This window comes from Ostrinia nubilalis, chromosome 10, assembly GCF_963855985.1.
Source record: "Ostrinia nubilalis chromosome 10, ilOstNubi1.1, whole genome shotgun sequence".
In the NCBI taxonomy this organism is placed as follows: domain Eukaryota; kingdom Metazoa; phylum Arthropoda; class Insecta; order Lepidoptera; family Crambidae; genus Ostrinia; species Ostrinia nubilalis.
In genome coordinates, this window is record NC_087097.1 from 4,374,336 (window position 1) to 4,397,398 (window position 23,063).

At 36.1% G+C, this 23,063-nt stretch overlaps 2 protein-coding genes across 2 annotated transcripts in view; one reads left to right on the top strand and one right to left on the bottom strand.

Annotated features, from left to right (window-relative positions):
* Positions 1–17,693, bottom strand: part of LOC135075713 (BMP and activin membrane-bound inhibitor homolog) — an 89,683-nt gene extending 71,990 nt beyond the window's left edge. Inside the window, exon 1 of the mRNA XM_063970167.1 lies at positions 17,262–17,693. Coding sequence (XP_063826237.1) covers positions 17,262–17,367 — 106 coding nt within the window. The 5' untranslated portion in view covers positions 17,368–17,693. The remainder of the gene's footprint in view (positions 1–17,261) is intronic.
* Positions 17,694–21,904: 4,211 nt separating this feature from the next.
* LOC135075526 (integumentary mucin C.1-like) lies at positions 21,905–22,922 on the top strand. Its single transcript, XM_063969951.1, has 2 exons — positions 21,905–22,029; positions 22,117–22,922. Exons 1-2 carry the CDS (start codon positions 22,014–22,016, stop codon positions 22,725–22,727), a joined length of 627 nt encoding a protein of 208 aa, XP_063826021.1. The 5' UTR covers positions 21,905–22,013; the 3' UTR covers positions 22,728–22,922.
* Positions 22,923–23,063: the final 141 nt, after the last annotated feature.

Here is a 23,063-nt window from a genome sequence, read left to right on the forward strand (position 1 = left end):
TTCTTGTTTCCTTTAGGATTATCTTAAATATTGTTATGATTCTTGATAAGACTCTTTTGTTATCAACCAAGAGAAAGCACTCCCGAAGTTTTTGAAATCCTTACTTATCATTATTTTGTTCCTTCTTTTGTTAATATTACTTGTCATAATAGTAAAATTAATTTCAGAAAGTATTTCTTGATGCGCATGCGTTTACGACAGACGCCATTACTCTTTGATAAATCTCTTTGGCAGATTGTCTTAAACAATAATTGCAGTTGCAAATAATGTTCTCGGTGGTATATCACCGGCAAACCAACTCTGAATTAGCATACTTGACCACAATGGCTGGTCTAGTGACACAGTAAAGGAAAGAAGTAAGTTATCTTACTTGTACTCATCAGAAGTGGACAATAGAGGTAGACAACGCGAATGCAGAATCCGTAATGCAAAAGTTATGCTCGTTTTCACCATCAATCCTCAATTTTTAAGAGACCTCTATGAAAACAAGATGCCTGTTATGTGTAACCATAGGGGTCACTTAAAAATAGAGATTGATGGTGAAAAAAACGGGCATTAGTCTCCTTAATCTCAAAACAGAAGATAATTCATAAAAATATCGTATTTACAGCGAAAATTAGACTATCAATTTAGTATTTGCTGTGTGGGCAGATGCACACTTTGTAGAGTCCAACAAGAGGATGCTTCAGATAAGATACCGAACGAAAAGTCTATAATTTACATCACAAAGAAGCAAAATTGGGTAAGGTGAGTTAAGTCGATAAAGAAATTAAACGATACAGAAGCAGAATTTTGTAAGAAGATGAGTTACTGCCATCCATTTTGACTGGGTGCGCCGGCGCCACTACCAAATGAAGTCCACATTGTCCGCTCGCATACGGAATGCCGGAGGCATCTGCCGCATACATTAACACAATGTGTTATGGTAATCTTTGACAGTTTATGTTCGTCGGCTAGACTATGTGACGTGGTAAAAAGAATGGGTTGAGATTTTATCGATAATGCAATATTTACGATTTTTAACGATGCAAAATAAGCAACAATAACCAAAGGTTAAGGTGTCAGTCCCGTTGATTTTAGATCCGAGAAAATAATGCTGGTTCAAATCCTGCCGTGGCGCCGACACTGGACTATTGTTGTGAATTATTTTGTAACAAGCGTGCCTATTTAGCATGTAACGAGGGGTAAATTAAGACATATACAAATTATTGCGATTTTTAGGAAAATTTTGCTTATAAAATTGAGAAAAAGTCTTCATTAAAAACAAAAGAAAGACGATATTGACACAAAAGCTTTCTACGTCAGATGTTTTGTTAAACTTATCATTAAAGTGAGACGTTAAAGTTATCGTAAAGTTGGGACCTTTAAAATTATTGATATAACCTGTCTGACCTAAGCTATCGTTTCCAAAGATAAACATCTCGATCAGCTGAACAATAAAGAAGTCGTGAGTCGTGATGTTAACGGCAAAGTCCGTAACGAATTACTATAAACACATCCGAATGCAATCGGTAACAAATTATTGGACTCGCACAATGGACAGAGAAAAGGCAGTGGCTTCACAGCTATAAACAAAACAAAACATAAAGTTAAAGTTGATTCTTAACCACTAGTTTATTGACAATAGATCTATAAATTATCCACGTGCTTGCACGACGCGACGGTCGAAAGTCGAACTAAAAGATCCAAATGAATACTTAACTTAAAATTTAAAACAATCTAGCACATGTGTTATAGGTGTACCAGAATCTCATGGCAAATAGGGAAAATAAACTTTGTTGAGAGCAATACTGGGGAAATTGGAATAAAAGATCTTGATACTGTTTAATTTTTTACTTTTATTACTTTAATATTAATGAACATGAAGTACGAATATACATTTTAGGTAGGTATGTGTATGAAGAATGTTGTTAGACATCAGATTTTTAACATAGGTAAATGTCTTGGAAATTAAATCGTATATTACTTTAAGTAACTAATTTTATTATGCATCATACTTTTAACTTATCACTTCATTCAGAACTAGAAAACGATTCTAAGAACTTCACTTGCATTTCTTGTTCTTCAATAGACAGATGATCAAGATAAAGAGGTACTGTAAATAAATTGCTCTTCCAGCACTTCAATGGAGAAGTTCCTGATGTTAAAACACTATATTTCTCTCAATGGGATTAAAATATATACCAAAACTAAAAAGACGGTGAAGTTTTTATTTAAATCGATCAAGAAATGTCTGAGAAATAAATTATTTATATTACCTACATATTTTCGCGTGGAACTGAAACATAGGCGGTGCCGTTCTTTTTGTATATGGCCAGGTCTGGGATATTTAAAAAAAAGGTTACAAAATTTTACTAAGAAAGAATCTTGAGTGACCTTACTGAAAAATTAAAAACTGCTAGATTTAAAAAAATGAACCTGTCAACAGCACTGGCTGGATCAGGGGTGATTTACTGTTTGTACTCCGAATGACTGTCGTGAATACACCGATCAAAATGGCGTGAATAGTTATGCGCAACTTTAGGGCCCTGTAACTTATTTATTTGTAGAGATATTTTCATGATTATTTCACAATTATTATTAGTTTTACTTATATTTGTTTCAAGTTTATTTAAAAGAAAAAAATTGGAAACTTCTTCATTATTCAATCTTTCTTTGATGAAATCTTTTTCAATTTTCTTTACATGGTCATAACATCTGCACCAATTTGTGAGATATACCTGAAAACCCCGATAAAGCAGCTATTAAGTAAGAATAACATAAAAAAACACAACCCTCCTTCTGACGCAGTTGGGTAATAAACTAAATGTATCAAAACATTTCAGTCCAACTTACTGTCAACTCGACGACGCGCTTTAGAATCAAAGATTGACTTTGAATTATGCCTTATTTTACAATTCACATTGAAAACAATATGCTTTGCTTGAACTTTTTCGACTTTTTCAGAAAAATAACAAATAGTCAAGAAGAGATTACAAAAATTTTGCAGCGGCTGACAGGTTTCATAATTTTCTTTGACAGGTGACAGTTAAACCATAGACAATTGCCATATGAAAAACACACTTTTCCAATATTTTTGTTTGCCATGAGATTCTGGTACACCTATACAACTACAAATACGCCCGTATTTACAAACATTACTATGAGGTCTCACAGACACATGAACCAATCACAGAACTCTATTCAACGCTGTGCGTTCGATTTGCTGCTTCACTTTAGCAAGCATCGTTTGTAAATACAGGTGATAGAAAGAATGCCACAGTATTAGATTGATGCGCAATCGTCTGTGAATCCCATCTTTTATCACGGACTCAAATCACTGATTTGGGCATGGTCAGAAAAATGTTTTTAAACAAACCTTATAATAATAGAGCTCATCTACTAGTTATACTTGAAAAGGGTCATACTCTATCCCTACCCAGTAAACTAGTCTATGAAAATTAAAGAAAATTACTTAAATTTCAAAAGGCTTTCTTTAACAAAACAAAAGAGCGATAATAATGATAGTATGTAGACATTTTTGTTCCAAAATGCCTGAGTTAAAACGAGATACAAGTAAGGCTTCACTGTGTTTAACTTGATGAGCTGTCAATTCGACATTGTATGCCAATGAGCCTACTACTCAAGTCTTATAACCCATAACCTTTACTTGCCTATAAACGGTAGACAATTTTATAATAGTGAATAATTAATAAAGATCGTAGACGCTGATAGGTGGCGCATGGCGCCTCGCCCACGCTACTGCAGTTGCAGTAGTGTTGCCAACTGACACGGAATTTATAGGACGTGTTGCCAGCAACATGCTCCAAACTGCAGTTTCTCTAGCGCTTTTATTCTTGTCTATGAGTTCTAATGAAGGTCATGAAATGAGACCTTATGGTCATGACAATTTAAACTGACCATGACATTTCTATAGCTAACAATTGTGCCGATATTAGTATAATTAGAGCTTTTACATAAAAAATGCTTTGGTTTTTCAATAAGGCGACAATAACCCTGCGGTGTCGGTATCAGACTGCCGATTCAAGACTCGTGGAACGCTTTAGTCCCTGTCGATCGCTGAACTAGTACTTAACCTTTTCTTTTTTTAAAGGTGAGTTAACATGGGAGTATATGAGAGCTATTAATTATTTTGCATATTAATCGATCCTCAATAGCCAAGTAGAGCCTCTGCAATAACCAGTACTTTAGCGGCTGGCCTTGCAAAGGCGCGACAAGTACAATTACGAACCATGTCGCCAGAGCAATAAGGCAAGTTTTAAATGGCAATAGAAAAAATAAAATATCAAACGAAATGTTAATAAGAGCAGTTGACATTAAAATGAAAATTGCGAAGAAACAAGCTAATAAGAGTGCCGGTTTTTTTTATTAAACTAGTAACTTGATCACAGACAAGTCCTGTGTTTCAGAGAATCTGAAATGAAAAGAGAATAAGAAATTTCGGATGTTATGATAATATGGTAGCTTACCAAATTTTTTGCAAAATTTTTATTTTGGCACACTTTATTTGAGAAGAAAAAGACATAGACTCAGACGGTAGTATTATCAAATTACCACAAAAGTCTAGTCTTTTTTCTACTAAGTGGCAATGACCAACCCTACACCAACAAGCATTCGTGCGTGGGAGTTGAGAATCGCAGTAAAATCTTCCGCCATAGTTATTATTGTACTGAACTGGTCAGTCTACTAAATCAGTTTTTTGTCTCGGCATCGTATCTGGCCGTAGTAAACATGTCACCATAACAGTAAATTTATTGGTTGACAACACAATTTTGGACGAAGTGGCTTAATTTAGGGAAATATTGACACAAAGCTTTTTGTTTATTCATCGACTTTACGAAACGATTTCTTTGCCGCTTCTGGAGAAACTGGTTTATCAGTTTTAATACAACGACTTTAAACTACAATCTTGAGTTAAATAAAAAAAAACAATTAATGTTGTGTTTAGTTACAATCGGAGTGAAAATTAATCCATTTTCTTTTTCCGATGTATTTGATTGATGTTTTGCTGTAACAAGCTGTAACTTAATTAAACAAATAAGGCGAACAAAATGCCTCTGTTGAAATAATTTTAAAACCAACAGAAAGATCGATAACCGTTAATTTAATAAACAACATGCCAAACAAGGCATGCGCAAACGCAATGGCCCAATTTAATATGAACCCTCGTTACTTGAGTCATTCGCGTAATGATAGACCAGATAAAAAGCAGCTACTATTTAAGGCAATACATCTATGGAGATTCGGCGCCTTACATGATTGATTGTCGAATTCATAATTTAAAAACCATGTCAAATATAATGAAATCACCTCATTATATCTCATAAGGACTACTTCTAATTAATGAACCGAATCATACGGTGTAGGCGTTGAGGTGATAACACGATGACGGTTTCGCAAATTGAAATTATGACAAATTAGACACACCTACACACAACAAAGCATTGATTTTGCTATTGAACACGTGTAAACGGGACGATCAATTTTAAGAACACCAATTGCTTCTGTGCGCCTTTTTTTCACACACTTAGCTATATAATAAATTATCCGTTTGATCTATACAAAAAACCGACTGCCTGAATACAATACCATTGAATGTCACGACGAGTAATTAATTAAAGATCTATAGCAAACGGATCACTAAGAATACCAACGCTAAAGAATGCGAAGAAGCGGTACCAACAAAAACTAATAATCAAGATTGAGTGCCAGCCGCTAAACAGTTACATGTTGACATTTTGATAGAGCCGTTGTGTCCATCCTCGTCATGATTGTGGCGATTGTCAAATGTCATCTCGTTAACAAGCCCGCAGCGAGCAACAATGTCGGGTTAATACTGGTGTGGGTTTATATTCAGTGTTATGACAATCGATACTGCACTATCTTTGATTTCAAGTTCAAACGTATTATCTGCTTTCTCATTTGAAAACCGTCATTCTTCATTCCATGTTTCATTCATTACCTTTAACTTCATCATCGTTAATACACTTCACTGAATACACGCGTACCTTTTAAAGACTTGTATCTAATGGACCACCCACATACGCAAGAGCAAATACCTCAGGAATGTTTCGGAGAACGTTAAACGTACAAGCGTTCCAGTGAAATTGCCAAATACCCCACCTAATAACAGGTCCGCCGAATTTTGCGATGCACCAGCCAAAGATAAACTTCGGAAACCAACCGACCGAAGCCACGGTTCCATCAAACGAATTGCAAAATTATACAATTACCAACTTGTTAGCAATCTGTGAGGTAAATAAGTTGTATCCTCATAAATATTTGCAAGTATCTCTTTAATTGTGCTGCCGTATTATGTATTAATTCAGTACACAACTACTCTCCCATAAAATAAACGGGTACCTTTAAAAAGAAGTTGCGCAATTTCATAATTGGTCATTTGTTATGGATGATTGATGCTTACAGTACTTTATTCATGAATGTACATAACTAGACAATTATAACAGGACTTCCAGCTGTCGAAATTAATTTTGAACGGTTCATCTCTCGTTCAATTTATTTGATAGGTACTACTCGTATTCCGTTCCTATCATTATTTCTATCGTTGTTATGATTTATGAAAGATAAATGATCATAACAAGGATAGAAATAATGATTATTAGATGCTGAGAATACATAAATTAATATGAATCTGAAAATAATAATATTATTATTCTTAACGGAGAAAGAACCATACCCCGTTCCAGCCAATTTCAGGCTCTAGATAAGTATTCTTTATTTCTCAAGACTACCTACTTGTACGATGAATATCTTTAATTTGCATTGCATATAAGTTAGGCGTTGAGAAGTAGGTACCACGTCGGGCTGTTAACCTTTAACCGACGACGTGCGGTCTCACAGACCGCTCCGGTTTTTGAAATTTCTGGATTGCAATGTTCTACTTACTCCCGTGTCCCGAGCGTCTCAGTACCTTCGAGTTTAGTTGCCCAAACGCCATTACAGGTAGTGGATACATCGACGAGGGCAGTTTTAATAAGATAATTCGATTTAAAGTTCAACAGCGGTCTGTGGGACCGCACGTCGCAGACTACGTGACATTTTTGTACCATACTGAAAATTGCGTTTTTGTTTTAGACGACTCATTTTTCGTAAAAATGATGGATCCTGGGCCACCACAACCTAGGAAAAGACATTTCCTAATGATATATTGATATTTGAACATAATATTATGTAAAAGATGGTAGTCTGTAAAAAAATACCGCGTTACGGCTGGTAAAGCAAACAGTGACATGTATTCAAGACTCTGACATGCCAGATCAGCCTGATGTTATTGCACCAGCTGCAAAAAAGACGTACATTTTAGTCCACCTAAATTGAAAACGAAATTATCTTACAGGTGTTACCGAGGCATACCGAAAATGCTTTACATGCGGTAAAAAAAAGTGTCCTGATTGTGCCTAATGTTTACACTACGTCAATTTTTTTTTATGCATGTAATGTACGTGTCATTTATTTTTATAATATTCATTATGTTCATTATATTTAGGAAGCAGTATAGTTTTTCTTGCTTTGATTAAAATTTACAAGTTACATAGGTATTATTGAGCTCTAGTGTAATTTCAATGAAATTAAGGGTCAAAAAAGTTTTAGCCATATTTAAATAAAAAATATACATTGATTCTTCGCAAATTATACGTATGTTTATTTGTAATACTATAATGTTCTCAAAAAATATGAAAACAATACACTTTTATGCAAAAAATTATTACTTTTTGAGTAAACAGTATAGCGGTCCCACAGACCGCACGTCGCAGACGGCGTGACAAAAAAATCACGTCGTCGGTTAAAGGTTAAAAGGCTAGTGTTAATTCCCAATGGAAATTAATCCAAGAGCACCTCACATATCGTCCATAATAAATCAGCATTCAAGGGTACTCAACTGATTTCTAACCACACTTTTATAACTACATGCGGAGATCTTGATCGACTTGTAGTTTGCGATGAATAATAGCAAACAAGACTTCATAAATTAATGCATGTTCATAGCAATCTTCCTGCTATTATATTAGCTACCGATAATGATCTCGATTGAAAGAACCGAGAAATTAAATTTGATTTGAAAGCAAATTCTCGATTTAAAGCGCACGTAATCGATTGTTATGCTGAAAACAATTGTTCAAAAATCATTTATTCATCCGTCGACATGGAAAAACCTACGCATGTTTATAACATGCCATCGTGCATAGAAAGTACCTAATGTATGCAAAATGCAAAACAATGCAACGGTACTATGAAAACCTTGTACTAGAGAAAGGGTCTTCTCCAAGGAATTCGAAGATCTGTTTACAGTTAGCCAGTTTTGGGTCGCATGTATTTGGAAATTAGTATTGAACAGAAGGAAGAACATTGAGAAACCGATAATAACTGCAACTAAAAACAAACTACAGTAAATTATAGTTATTTTATTCAATGTGTGTTTATGTAATGATTAGTCATGACTGCAAAACATACTGTGTTTACTGCGCTTATTATGACGTGACTAAATTGTATAAGTGCCAATCATTTCCATACTTCTTTCAGTACCTAGAAAAAAACCTTTCGGATCGTTCAAATATCGCTATCTGTCTGGTTAATCAGTGAAGTAAAGGGCATAGAACTTTTTGTGCCGAATACTTGACCGATTTTTCCGCTAAGGCCAACTAGAATGAAAGTTCTAAGTACAAGCCGCTGGTTTCGGTACCACAAGCGAGGTTGAAGTGTTGATCAGTCACCTTCGCTAAGCAGGCAGGCCGCGACGTGCATACATATGACTCGTTTAGCAAGTGCATTGCAAAACCGCCGTGACATGATGTATTAATGCTACGTTTATACTGCACCGACATTATTCTATTACCATTCTGACTAACCCTGAGCTTGTCATTAAAGTAACCGCATCTATAAAAAGACCGATATTACCATTTTTCTTCTCATAAAGATAGCATCGCCGCTGAAAGCAAGAAAACAAGTTGGGTTCTTAGTGAATAAATTAACCGAGCTCATGATGAATAAACACTGAAAATGTTTGAGATATAAAATCATTTTTGGTTTGATTAAAATGGTAATGCATTGTTCACAGTGGAGTTCATTAATTGTGCGGTCGCCGATGCGTAACGTCCGGCCCGTCTCGCGGTTGGAGCGTGAATAGCTCAAAACCGCGGATCGCCGGCGCAGGCGCCGCTGGCGCCGCACTTCCGGCCAGTGGCGGAAGTCAGCTGCAACTGTCGCCCGATATGCACTACTAGCTCTGTTGTTTTTACTCGTATCAGTTTACCTGATATAATTTAATTGCCACTGAGTTACATTTGTTCAGTGGGTCGTTAATTCGCTGTATAATGGCTTTTGTTTGGTGCAGTGCGATTGATAAGCAGCTGTTTATCATGTTTTAAAATTAAAGCGATAGCCACGCATGCGTGCTCTGAAATCGTTAATATCTAATTTCATTAGAATAGAGATGATTTTCAGCATCCACAAGTATTTTTCCGAGAATATCAATAATATCTCGTCCATCACTCCTATCTTAGCAATCAGGACGTTTTTAGAAAAAAACAATCTGTGGTTCATGTTTCATGGAACACGCGTGGCCCCATTTATTTTCGAGAAGCGGCTCTTTGTCTTGCGATGACGCATCCTGCGCGCACGCATCTAGTAGTAGTGCAACAACCTATATTATTTATTCAAATAAGCAATGTCTGTGTTCTTTAATTATTGCACATTGAAACAAACAAACATGGTAATTGTTTGAGCTTGTAACTTGCTACTACATTAATTAATTATTGACATAACCTTTCTTGTGACTGAAACGTGTATGTTTATGTGTTCGTGGTCAGTCAACTTGTCACCTCTCACAAAAGATAAAATATTTTTGTTTTCAATATTAGAGTACCTACTTTTTGACTTTACTACCAGCATTTGTATTATGGTCAAATGCCTATTTAAAATCACCAAGTGGCGTCCTTTGTCCCAGAATAATTTGTTCAGCAGTACCTGAAGTATCGCCATTGTCTTGGTATAACGAACCGATATCCACGGGCTTAGTCTTGTCTTGACTTGTTGGTATAATAACGAAAACATAATATTTTCTCAATGGTTATTTTATTTAGGTATTTCGCCAAAGTTGCAAATATTGGGTAATACGCCAATAGTAAAATATTAGATCAGATAAACCCTTTTTAAAAATAATATCCAGCAATGGATCATTATTCTTATCCAAAGGATAATACCGTTTTAACCCTCCTGTTTCAAATTTGCAGGTGCTCACCTACATGTGCTCGTAAAGGGCGCCCTTAGCCCATGACAAATGAATGGTTACATAATGACATACGGCGATAAAGCGATATGGGACTCACCGATCCCGATCCCCTTCTTTCAACTCAAAATGATTACCATTCTGATATTTATTCCGTCGATATAAGGGCCACAGCTGAGCAAGGGTGAAGAGGTCCAGGCTGGGATAAACCCGACGATATTAACGCTTATGTGGTCGTAATAAGGGCTACCATCAACCAAAGGACAAGGTCTAGTCAATATAGGCGCCGTCTAGTAGTGCGGCGCCAGACAACCGTTAAATGGACTGAACACCCCTATTTTTAATAACAAGCGTAAAGAGTACCGGTAGGAAATTGTCATTGGACACGCAATCGGAATTGTCATTAGTCATGATTGGGAAAAGAGGGAAAGTAAACGTGGATTTCTGAATCTAATCCAAAAACAACACAATACAGGTTCAAAATTGGTTGTCGCTTAGAATCCAACATCAAAATTGTGCGAACACAGTTGATTTCGTTAGTCACAGCTGAAAATAGATCTTCGATCGCTAAGGACTGTAATTTATTGGCTCGAACGCGGTTTGTTGAGGTAACGGTTTTGTTTCCCATGCTCTACGTTTGTTTTAGAGTCCTTTGAAGTGGCAGATTCTTGTTTATAAATTGTATCTCTGAATAACTGCTTTGGACTCTATCAATATTTCATTGCCGATTCCGTATTGAGGCTCAAAATTTTCACGATATTTAGTACAACGTCTAAAGTAAATCAGTTCGCATTTTGGAGCAGTATTAATCCATCCATAGTGAACACATTCCAAATATTTGAATACCAGCGCATATAATTTCAGAGCTAAGAGTCATATTCAACGAAGACGTTCATAATGGAACCGTGAAAATGGAAGCATTAAACCCAGATCGTCATTTGTTTTGCCGTCATGACGTTCTAGTGAGCGATGCCGCCAGTCCATTAGCCTAATCTCATGCTAGACGGGTTGCTCATTCAAAAAGCGCCCTTCGAAATGTCGGCGACGCATGTGGGGACGCGTCGGGACTCGCCCGAGACGGGCGCCAATGACGTAATGGGATTCCGTGGGTAACTAATGACATAGCCCGGGTAAAACAGTATCTGTAAATATGAATATTTTGGCGACAAAATAGCTTTGCATTGTCGTTTTTGTTAATTGCAAACACAATAGTTTATTTATTTATTTATTTATTTTATAGAAACCAACAGCGATACATTGAAAATATTAGTTATAAGATTTAGACTGATAGTATAGCCAATGAAAGGTTTCCCTTTTTATAAAAGTACATTGTTGTTGGGAAAAAATATGAATAAAAGATGTTAAAAAATAATAATAATTAAAAATAACAAAAACTCACAAAGAAGCAATTCATTGCGTCAATAATAGTCAATGGTTTCTGAGTGCCTTAATGACGTCCCTTTTAACTGTAAATTTAGTACTTGCAAAAAGGTCGATGTGTGCAAAGGTTTTATTGCATTCATAGGTTACAGAAGCTATTACTGAATGATATCTCTATGGGCTTTGATGGGTACAACAATAACAGGAAAGAATGATTATATTTCTACTGAATAGCTGAAGGCCTAAGAAAATTTTCTTCTAATAAAACCGTAGTGGACTCTACATCATCATACGATTTGAAGAGTGCTAAAAATAATTGCATACGACTTTTTTCACATACACTTAACGAGTTTATCGGCCAGTTTTAGTGAAATTGTCTAATGTTTTCGATGTGTTCGCTTCAATTCAGACAGGAATGTAGTCAATCTGCGTCTAGTGACCGCGTTTTTTGCGAATTAAGATACTTTAATTGATTTAGTGCCCAAGCTGCTTTAACGGCATTAAATTCTTGCTCTTATTGACTAGGGGATGTTAGGCCTTCAAATTACCATGAAAAACGTAGTGGTGGCGCTGCAGTCGCGTTTCTAGAAATTCCTCTAAATTGAAGGCGCTGTTGCAGGATGATCTGGCTTTATTAATTGCCCTGTGGGATACTAATGACTTGCTGGGGACGGGGAGCGATGCCTCTGTTTTGTTGTCATACTCCTCGTGCCTGACATTACACCGTGATTTGTTGGGAAAGTAGAATGGATATTTATGTCTTCGAGCCAAGGATAGAATCCGTGTCTCAATATCGGCATTTCTAGGATGTAAGGAGTTTATTATTGTGAGGGTCATGATCAATATTAAAATGTACAGTACTTGAATCATAGTATTGAACGAGTAAATACTCGTGTAACTGTTGACTATAGACCAAACATGTTTTCGCGTGGAAAATTTTGTAATGAGTGCCTTCACTGATTGCAGACGAGGGTTTATGCAGGGCTCTCAACTGAATCTCGTAATGAGGTACCTTCACTGGTTTTAATGGTCGCCTAGCTTGTTGCAATAATTGCCAAGTGATGAAACTGCTCATGGATTGTTACGTCTTTATAATGAACCCTATTGAGTGCTTCAATACTTCACACGTTATGGTCGCGTAACTCGAATGCGTTTTTCCTGCGTAACTAATCGACGATCGCTGTTTTTCAAGTCACGACAACTTGCTTTCTCCGGCGTTTGCGAGGTGCGCATGCGACACGTGGCGGGCGTTCACACTGTATTGTCTTTTATGGTTATCAGAACGATATCAGATTCATGCAGAAATAATCGGAACGATGTCATTAGACACGAGAGCAATGACACTCTTGCATGTGCATGTGTGTACTGCGTACTTTTCAGACATTGTCGTGATTGTCTACCATTGAATATATTTACTGTGATTTTTTCAGGCTGTTAATACACTAACTTTTGCTTACATGTTTTGTTTGTTCAGTTAATTGATCTCTGCTTCTTAGGTGTCATTTTAAACCACACACCATACAAAGACGTCAAGTGTTTGTCATGTATGAAATGTTCCAAACTCCGTGACAGCAGCCAATAATCAGCAGCGACTTTAAATACCGTCTGCCTGTTTGTGAACAAACAGGTTAAATGTCATAGATCTGGACGCTTAGGTCCCTTTAGCAATAGGCGCATTTAAGAAGCAGTCTTGCCGGCTGCAGTTGCCGCCTGTTTTAGAACAAACTGGTTATATTGATCTTGATGCTTATATATGTGCTTTTTGCAAAAGCATTTGAGCAATAGTAACCGCATCGTGGACGCGTCTTTACAATAACACAATCGAGAACAGTTACATCACTGGATAGATCTTATTCTAAGATAACATAACAGTATAGCTTCTGACTGAGTGCGAGGCTGTACAGGCCTCGGACTAGATTCCAAGACATTCATATATGCAAAAGTATAATCAAACACCATAATCATTGAATTTTAAGTAATTATGAACGTACCTGCCTACTAGAAGGATAATGAATAAACATGACGTTTAAAAGGTTTTCTCGGATTCCAAAACTTTGTAATCATAATTCTACCTTTCATTTAATTAAAAGGAAAACTGAACTATCACGCTTGACATTTCAACAGCTGATGGCCAGATAATGGAAGATATTTGGTATGTTAACATTGTTAATGGCGCCAAGTCTGGCCGTTATCAGATAGACTCGATAAGTTATCGATTGATTCGGCAATGACAGTGCCTATCGATACTCGATGGAGACTGCAGGATTTACGGATTAAGAACAGTAATAATGGAATCGATATAAATACCCCTGGGCTCGTCACGAGGGTTATCAGACCCGCGACGTTTGAATAAAAACTAATCTTGAGTAATTTTGTAATTAGTCTCTTAATCTGACGGGATAATTGTTTTTTAAGTATTTAAATGCATCTCCTAGAATATGACTTTCATTATTTTTTGTGACGTCAGCGTAAGCTTCGATACGATGCGTGCCCTGACATACAAACAATTTGTTTAGTTTAAAAAACAAATGAACAGTTTTTGTTGATACAGTCTATTAATGGAACATAAACATTTAATACATACAACTGCACTTAATTACATTTCTAAAAATGAAAAGACTTGAAATCGCATTCAGAGTATTGATAATATCCTTATTGCCTGTGTTTATTCAAGCGACAAATAGAGGCATAAATTGATAAGTCAATAACATTTTAGTGCTTAAATCAGATAATAAGAATACATTACTACTAAATGGTTTATCTTTTCGGAAGATCAAGATAAACAGTTGTCGTCTACTTGCACGTAATTAATTAAAAACTTCCAAACGTGCATTCAAAAGAATGCGCCGGCGCCGATCGCTATCTCCGCATAGCGACAGCGCCGAACAGATAGCCATTATCAAGCCGATCCGGCCAATCGCGATAACGCATAGGAATTATCTCGTAGCTAAGACTTTCATTTATGGAGTAATTGCATCCAATGCCTTTCTGCGATGAGATAATGAGCGCACTCGTTTTTTAGGGTTATTTCGTATTCGACCCATGACAACTCAACCCATTTCTTCACTCATCCCAAATTAGTATTCCTAGCTCAACCCATTACATAATTTCGTTATTCTACCCAAATGCATTCCTTACTCAACCCAAAGTAAATATACCAAAAATAAGTATGGATAGCAAAACAACGTTTACTGTTTTTTTTCAGAAATTTAATAATGATAAATACATACTAGTATGTACATTGATTTATAATTAAATAAAAAACATCACCTAGATACATGAAAAAATGATAGATATGAATATGTTGATTAACTAAAATATATCAATGATTTTATTTTATTTTAAGGTAAAACATAAACATATTAAGAGGCTGAAAACTTTTTTTTTTGTCATCTCATACCGCTTGAAAAAAAAGATGAAATACATTGAATTATTTGAAATATTTGTACATTCATGAACAAGTGTCTAGGGAAAAAATTATACGCCATCGCTTGGTTATACTGATTTAATAAAAAATCACAGTCGTTTGATTTATAGTAGATTTATAGTGGATTTATAGTAGATTCTAATTAGTCATTATTTGATTTGTGTCCTTTTCTGAAAAACGTTTTTGAAATATATTTTATTATTGTATCAGAATTTTATTTTTTATTTTATTTAATAGAACGATCTTAACACAAAAGTTAACTGAGCTTAAATTTCTAAAAAATATATTTTTATTCTGACCGTACATAAAAATCTTATATTTTTAAGTGGTTTTAAAATGGGTTGAGCTAGGAATGTTTTTGGGGTGAATAAGGAACATAAAATTAAAAATTTGTTGTGGGAGTAAGGAACAAAATTTGGTTGAGTAAGGAAAAAATAATGAGTGGGTTGAGTTGTCGTGGGTCGAATACGGAATAACCCGTTTTTTATTGTTAGTGCAATAATATGGAAAAGTTGATTTCTGGGAAGAGGCTATCTTATCTTGATGCCGTGACCTGTGCATGGAGTTCAGTTTAATTAATGTATCTCTGTCTATCTCTCTTTACTTCTGTTCCTATGGAGGCTCTGAATGTATGCTGCATCCATTCACCTCGAACAAGGAGGGAAAACTTACAGGGAAAGGATACATTTTATTAGATTTGCTTTCACTTTTACTACAAAAAGTAACATAGGATGATATGACTATGACCACCGGTAGTAGGTACATACAGCATTAACTTTACGATTACTACTCCCTTACATTTCTCGTCCCTGAAATATCAGGATACATTATTGATTTTAACTCCAATAAATTGTTGTTATTTTTACTGAGGTACGCTTTTCCAACATTTCACACTCATTAGCATATTCTTCATCAGCTTTTTAGCGCATAAAATAATTTCATTGGCATAGAAGCTCACTATAGTACAGAAACCTGCCATCGTAACGACCGATGCAGTATGTCGACCACATGCCAGGTGGATACAACAGGTGGAATGCAAGTAATTTTTTTATTAAGACTAGTGGTTTTATCTTTAGCTAGGATAAGAACTTGAATCTAAGAATGCGCACAGTTACACGCAATTTTAACTTTAATTGTTTTACCATAAAAGTTCAAATTCCTCAGTTTCACAGCTTTAAAATCCGCTATATCGCCAAGATAACCTATGAACTTCATTAACACTGATTGCGTTTCTCCAAATTTCTGTTATCTTAATGAATCGGTGAACGCCTATTGCCCGATAGTGAAGGCGTCACAGCTCATTATTTGTTATCAATGTATGCTTATTTTTGGGTAATTAACCCCCGGTTTCTGAATGGAGATTTTAAGCTTAACAATGCTCATTCTCAAAATGACTTCTCTTTAGTTGAAACGAAAATAGGCTTGAAATCATACACTTAAATAGAAAATGGTTCAAATTGCAAATCCAAATTCAGAAACCGGTGGTTTTGTGGTTCGAAGGATCTGGAACTGTGGGACTGGAATGGATGGAACTATTCTGGGATGACATTACTACTTTATCTATACTTCTACCTATGAAGTAGGTACCTACCCTGGATACAGTGCGCTAATCTTACGAATCGGCTCTCTCATAAGTGGCGTGAATAAGCCTTCCAAAACAGAATTCTAAGAATCGGAAAATATGAAATAAAAACTAACATTTTGTTACTTTCTTTATGCTGTCACTTGTCGTCATGTAGATAATGATGACAAATTCACTCCTTGGCATCAAAACAAACGGGTTTTAGTAAAAGATAGTTTCGCTGAAGTTCTTTAATTAGTCAATAAAGTCATGGCAGTTCACTTTCTAGTTGTTGGGGACCAAAATTAGCAGGTATTTTCAAACAAATGCACAAGTAAACTTGATAGGCGCCTGTCTACGAGGAATGACATCCCTGGACCCCGGTATGTCATCGTAACCTCCTGGTTAGTACACAACTAAATATTAAAAGAACTAACTATTATAGGCTTCAGAACCTCTAGACTACAGAATTCGTAGGCGTAAATGAACTATTAAGCAAGTTAATTTGGCGATGATACTATGAAGTACTACTGAGTGGTGAGTGGCTATTCAGATGGTTTCACAGCTGTCAATATAAGCAGGAAGTCTAGAATCTAGCTACCCTCTTTTATTGAAGGTAATAAAGCTTAAATAATACAATTTCTTACCAGTATTCCCAAGATCAGTGGACTCCGAAGACGGATCGTCACTGTACGCAGCGGATAGCTGGTACAACACCAACACCAAACACACACCGAAATTAACGACCGCCATAGTTACAATTACTAATTATTGCTACTAATAAACACACAATCCAGTCACCATGCCGGCTGTCTCAAACACTTAGAGATCCCATCATCAGTCATCACCAAAATAATCTTCTAAAAATATCACTTGCTACGGTAAAATCACAGTTAATGTTTCCGAAATAGGTAACAGTAATCACTTGTACACTTTATTGTGGCACATTTGTTGTTTGTGACGGGTAAACACGTGAAATTGATGGTAAATTTGACCACGCGTTGAGGTTGCGCGGGGCGAAATCGGGCGCGACCACGCGTCAATGCGCTCAAAGCTCAACTGAGTTATTTAGCGAGAGAAAGAACCGACCGCAGAGCGAGAGAGCACTAACGACGCGCCGGCTGCAGTGATGTTGATTGACGTTGTGAACGATTGTTGTCGATATCGATAGTAGGTACAATGACGTTTAATGTCATAAATGTATCCGGTTTATTTATAAGTAAATAGCACTGATTAAATAATTTGAATAAAAATATGACAATATTAGGAAATACTTTGTATTATTATTAGGTATAGCAAAATAAATTGAATAACAAATTACATCTTATTTATTATAGTAGGTTTTTTATTTACATTTACTACGGAACAAAGGAGTTTTGAGTTTGGTTCCCAATGTAATTGCCACTTATAAATTGTTTGACTGTCTGTATTAAATTCAAAAATATTATTGATAAATTTTAATATCGATACTGTAAAAAGCACAACGCCAAGCAACTCTATAGCTTGACAACTTTGGCGCATGCGCTAACGTGTGTTGTTGCTGTATCCGACTTTGCTTCATAATGCTATAGTAATAAAGCCTAAAATGTTTTTATATTTTGAAGTCTTCAGAGAAGGCAACTGTGGCGCTTCAAGCATGCGGTGAGTAGCGGCGTAAGCGGTGCATTCTTTTTAGATTTTTTGTTGAAGATGGGTCCGCAACTTTCTACAATAGATTCTTTTGATAGATTTATGGCTAAAAATTTAAAAGACATTACGCTGGGCCCAGACGGGATAATTATTTTCAAATACGGTCCCAAATCCCCGACTTGTTGGCGCTCTTGAGTTTTTAGTAAGCTGACTCATCAATATTCATCTTGTCACTAAACTTCTTCTCGATAAAAGTAGTTCGGATTATTAAATCATCAGGCAAGGCATGATTGATTAATTAGTCTACTTAAAAAATACTAGCTTCTGCCCGCAACTTCGTCCGCGTGGAATAGTTACTTTGGGCTAACGCCACAGCAGCAGAATACAATAGTTGCTAACGCTAACCAGCCAGTAATGTTGATAATAGTGATATTAGCCTTCCTTGATAAATGGGATAAGTGTCTAACACTTAATATAATTTTTCAAATTGAACCAGTTATTCTAGAAATTAGCGCGTTCAACGATTCGCAAACAAACAAACTCTTCATCTTTAAAATATTAATATAGAAAGTGTGGTTGTGGTAGGTACCACTACCCAGTCGATGAAGCACATGATGTCGTGCCCTGCGTGCCCAAACAACTGCACGCAAGAAGATTTAATGAATGCTACTGACAACGCCACTCTTGTAGCCGAGTTTTGAGCTCAGTAGGCCTAAAATGTGCGCCGCGATAAGCGGTTATAACGCCATTTTATCGATTTTCCCCATACATTTTGACATCGATAAAAGTTATCACGGCGCGCATCTTAGGCCTACAGTTGTTGTCGACACGACAAGAAGAAGAAGAGTATGGAATAGAAATAGATATAGATGTATCTGCTGTGAGATGAAAGCTTCGGAAGTAGACAATACCTAGAACTTACGTATTTCCTAGGAAAATTAAAAGACCTAAAATTAAGATTCGTTACTTCTTAGTAAGTACTTCAAAGTTTAGTCTGCAAAGTTCTTCTTGTTTCATCCTCTACAGTTTCATGAAAACCTGTTCGAAGTTTTCGCGTGTTGCTAACAATTTATCAAACATCCATCTTCATAAACTTTGTCCTTTATAACTTAAATATGTAGGTAACTAACTAGGGATTCAAAAGCAGGAAAAAAGTTCGGTTTTCATTTCCGGAGAGAAGGAAAGGACTCATGATTGAATACTCACTTATTCGGGAATTTCGGGATCGGAATTCATTGTTTAAGTTTTTGCTAACCTGTTGTCCCTACCCTATTTAGGGTTGTCTTTTTGTCGTATAAAACACACACGCAGGCCTCTCATTCCAATAACAATAATATTATACAATTTACAGCATAATATTAAGGTCATAACATAATTTTCTCTAAACTCTAAAAGGGAGGGTGGGACGTCCACCCAAGGTGGACCGACGACCTGATAAAGGTAGCAGGAAGGCGCTGGATGCAGGTCGCTACCAACTGTGCGATGTGGAAATCATTGGGGAAGGCCTATGTTCAGCAGTGGACGTCCTGTGGCTGAAATGATGATGATAATGATAATTTTACAAACTTAACCTTTAACTATGGACATCGGGTCTCAGAGGCCCACCCCCCTTTTCAATTTCTGGGTTTAAATACCTTCCCGCCACGTGCTGCTCTCGACCATCTCAGTAGCTTCAGTTTTAACTGTGTTTGGACCGAGGAGGCATAAAATCGCGTCTTCCGGCACTTATTACGTGAGTAATAACCATCTAAAATTTTATCGGGGTCTGGGAGACCCGATGACTATAATTTCCATACAAACATACTTGTATGGATGTGACTTGTCAACTATAATTTTTTCATAGTATATCATTATAATATGTTGTAAATTGTTTTAATTTAAGAATACATAATGGTAGAAAGTATCTGAGTACATCAGCTTTAATATTAGTCCAATTATCTAAGTAACATTCCAGAAGTAAGGTTTTACTTGTAGACGATCCTTCTTTTGAGTTTAGATGTCTTAGAAGGTACCATTGCTGCAGATTCCGATTCTGAATGGTGTATATTTTGCCTATCAAAGCTCTCAAAGAAAGATGACACATGCCTGTAGAGATAATTTGTCTTTAGTGTTCTAGGCCACTGTTTATAATTTTAGTAAGTTTAACCCTTGTCAAAAAATTTATTTTATGTCTTTCAGAAATTCTGTTTATGTTTTTATATTACACGGTTATTAATTAGCAAGGAAAAAATATTACTTTGATTTATTATTAATCAACTGTAATTAAGGAGCCTATATTTAATGCCAAGTCAATTAACACTGAAAAATGTATATGTTTTTTAAATTTGCCAAAAAATAATTAAATAATTATTAAAAATTGATTACATTTACTACTAGATCCTTTATTAATAGTTATTAGATATATACCAACTCTTTGATAAATTCAAATTGGTTCAGATATGAAATTATGAAGAATTTTAGATAGGGGTCTGTGAGACCCGACGTCCATGGGAGTGTGATTATTTTTTCACGACTATAGTTAAAGGTTAAGGTCGTTCGTTGAAGCAGAAAAGTTCTCAACGAGTCGGAGGAGCGAAGATCTGGTGAAGGTAGTGGGAGATAATACCTGGATGCGGGCAGCGCAGGACCGTTCGTTGTGGAAATCCTTGGGGGAGGCACTTTGTCGAGCAGTAGTCGTCATTTGACTGAAAGTAATAAAACGACGAATGAACGAAATCACTTCACCACATAAAACAAAGTCGCTTTCCTGTCTGTCCATATAATTATATGCTTCAAAGATCTTTAAAACTACGCAACGGATTTTGATGCGGTTTTTTTATAGATAGAGTGACTGAAGAGGAAGGTTTTTAAGTATTTGTACCTGTTCGAAGCAGGGGCGGGTCGCTAGTAATTTTACAAACTGCATCCGAAACAGACGTACCGAAAGTCATTGTTTACATAAAAAATATCATCAGGTACCTACTTAAAATAACAATACATACTATTTTAAGCTGTTATCGCTAAGGTTAGACTCAATGTCACTCAATAGATTATTTAGGATTAGAAGAAGAAAACAATATTCTGTTTGGTACTATCAGTAGAAATGTAAATTCTGTCTGACTCAACAATACGTAATACGAGTATTCTAAAGATACTCATATAAGAATACATTTATCCAATAATCGGTATTATGCGCCGATCGTTTTTATTACAGAACCCTTCTTATCTAAGAGATAAACTCTCTTGAATTGTGGCTCCGAATTCAATTTCCAAGAGGGACAAAGACAATACACATTTTTCAGACAAGGCTTAAAAAAGGCTCTAAAAATCAGCACTATTTATTTTTACACTCTATTTTACCAGAACAGTAATTCTCGAATGAAGACCACAACTGTAGTGAAGGCTTCCTCCTTATCGTTGGACCGATGACCTTAGTGGCTGGAAGAAAAGCTGAAGTTCGTTATGTGTAGCACTTCACCGTTCACATAGGAACAGCTATAGGGCTATAGACTGAAATTATGATATTGAAATAAGGTCGCGAAATATTTTTTCAGAATGACTATTTCCTACCCCAACATATTTACAACTTTTCATGTAATGTATACCATAAAATAAATTCAGAAAACGATAACATGATGACGACTCTACAAATGCAATAACTTTTTGATCGTAAAGTGCCGTACTCCTATTTCAAAACAATTTATATTTTCTACTTAAGAACTGTATCGATTTCAGAGCGCGAAAACAGTCTTGCTAAAAACCTACAACCTATAATAGTTTTATTATAAAAAATGTTGTCACATATGAGTAAGTAGGTAAATAAACAAAAAATAATAATTACTTACTTGCCGTTTAATCTTAACGGTTAAATAAACATTCTTCTTCTCTTTTTAGCGTTACATCGTCAACTTACAATTACAACAACAATCAGATTGATTCTGCTGTCATTCGGTGTATTAGCCAAGCGTGCCCGTAACTCAGTACAGGATCCTTTAGTGTTTATTGAGAATCCAGTGGAAGCAGATATGCCTGGGCACTGGATGCCTTTGAGTATTGTTAAGGTTATCCTAGAAAAGAAAACTCCACAGCCACCACCGAAGAAAATGACATTGAAGGGCACACTGCCTTCAACAACCACAGAGGTTATAACGACCATTACAACAAAAGCATCAACTACTCCAGAAGAAATAACTACACCAGAGGCTACAACTACTGAAGAGGTAACGACTGTGGAAGATACTACGACAGAAGCGCCATCTACAGAAGCTGCAACGACAGAAGCGTCAACGACAGAAGCGTCAACGACAGAAGCGCCAACGACAGAAGCGTCAACGACAGAAGCGACAACGACTGAAGCGACAACGACCGAAGCGACAACGACCGAAGCAACAACGACAGAAGAAACGACGACAGAAGCACCAACGACAAAAGCAACTACAGCTGGTGGACGACAGACGCCAAAAAGAAACAAACCAAGGGACGATGTTAACAACATACCTGTGTAAAATGACTGCTGAAATAGAAATTCGCGTGAAAGTCAAGTGATTTATGCTTACGTTTTTGGTTTTACCACAAGAACATACTTGGTTCCAAAGATATTATAACAGAAATCAAACATGAGCGTAAGATAGATACTTACAATAATAACTAGTGTTAATTATTTTCGTTTAATGAATTAATAAAAGGATCCTATGGCTTAAGGTGTACTTTTATACCCACATAGGAAATAATGCTTTTCCAGTAATTCCAGATTGTTCTGTGATCATTCACCATCTCAGTCGAAAACTTTTCCTGATTTGCAAACAACACTCTCAAACAAAAACAAGCATCCCAAAGTTCAT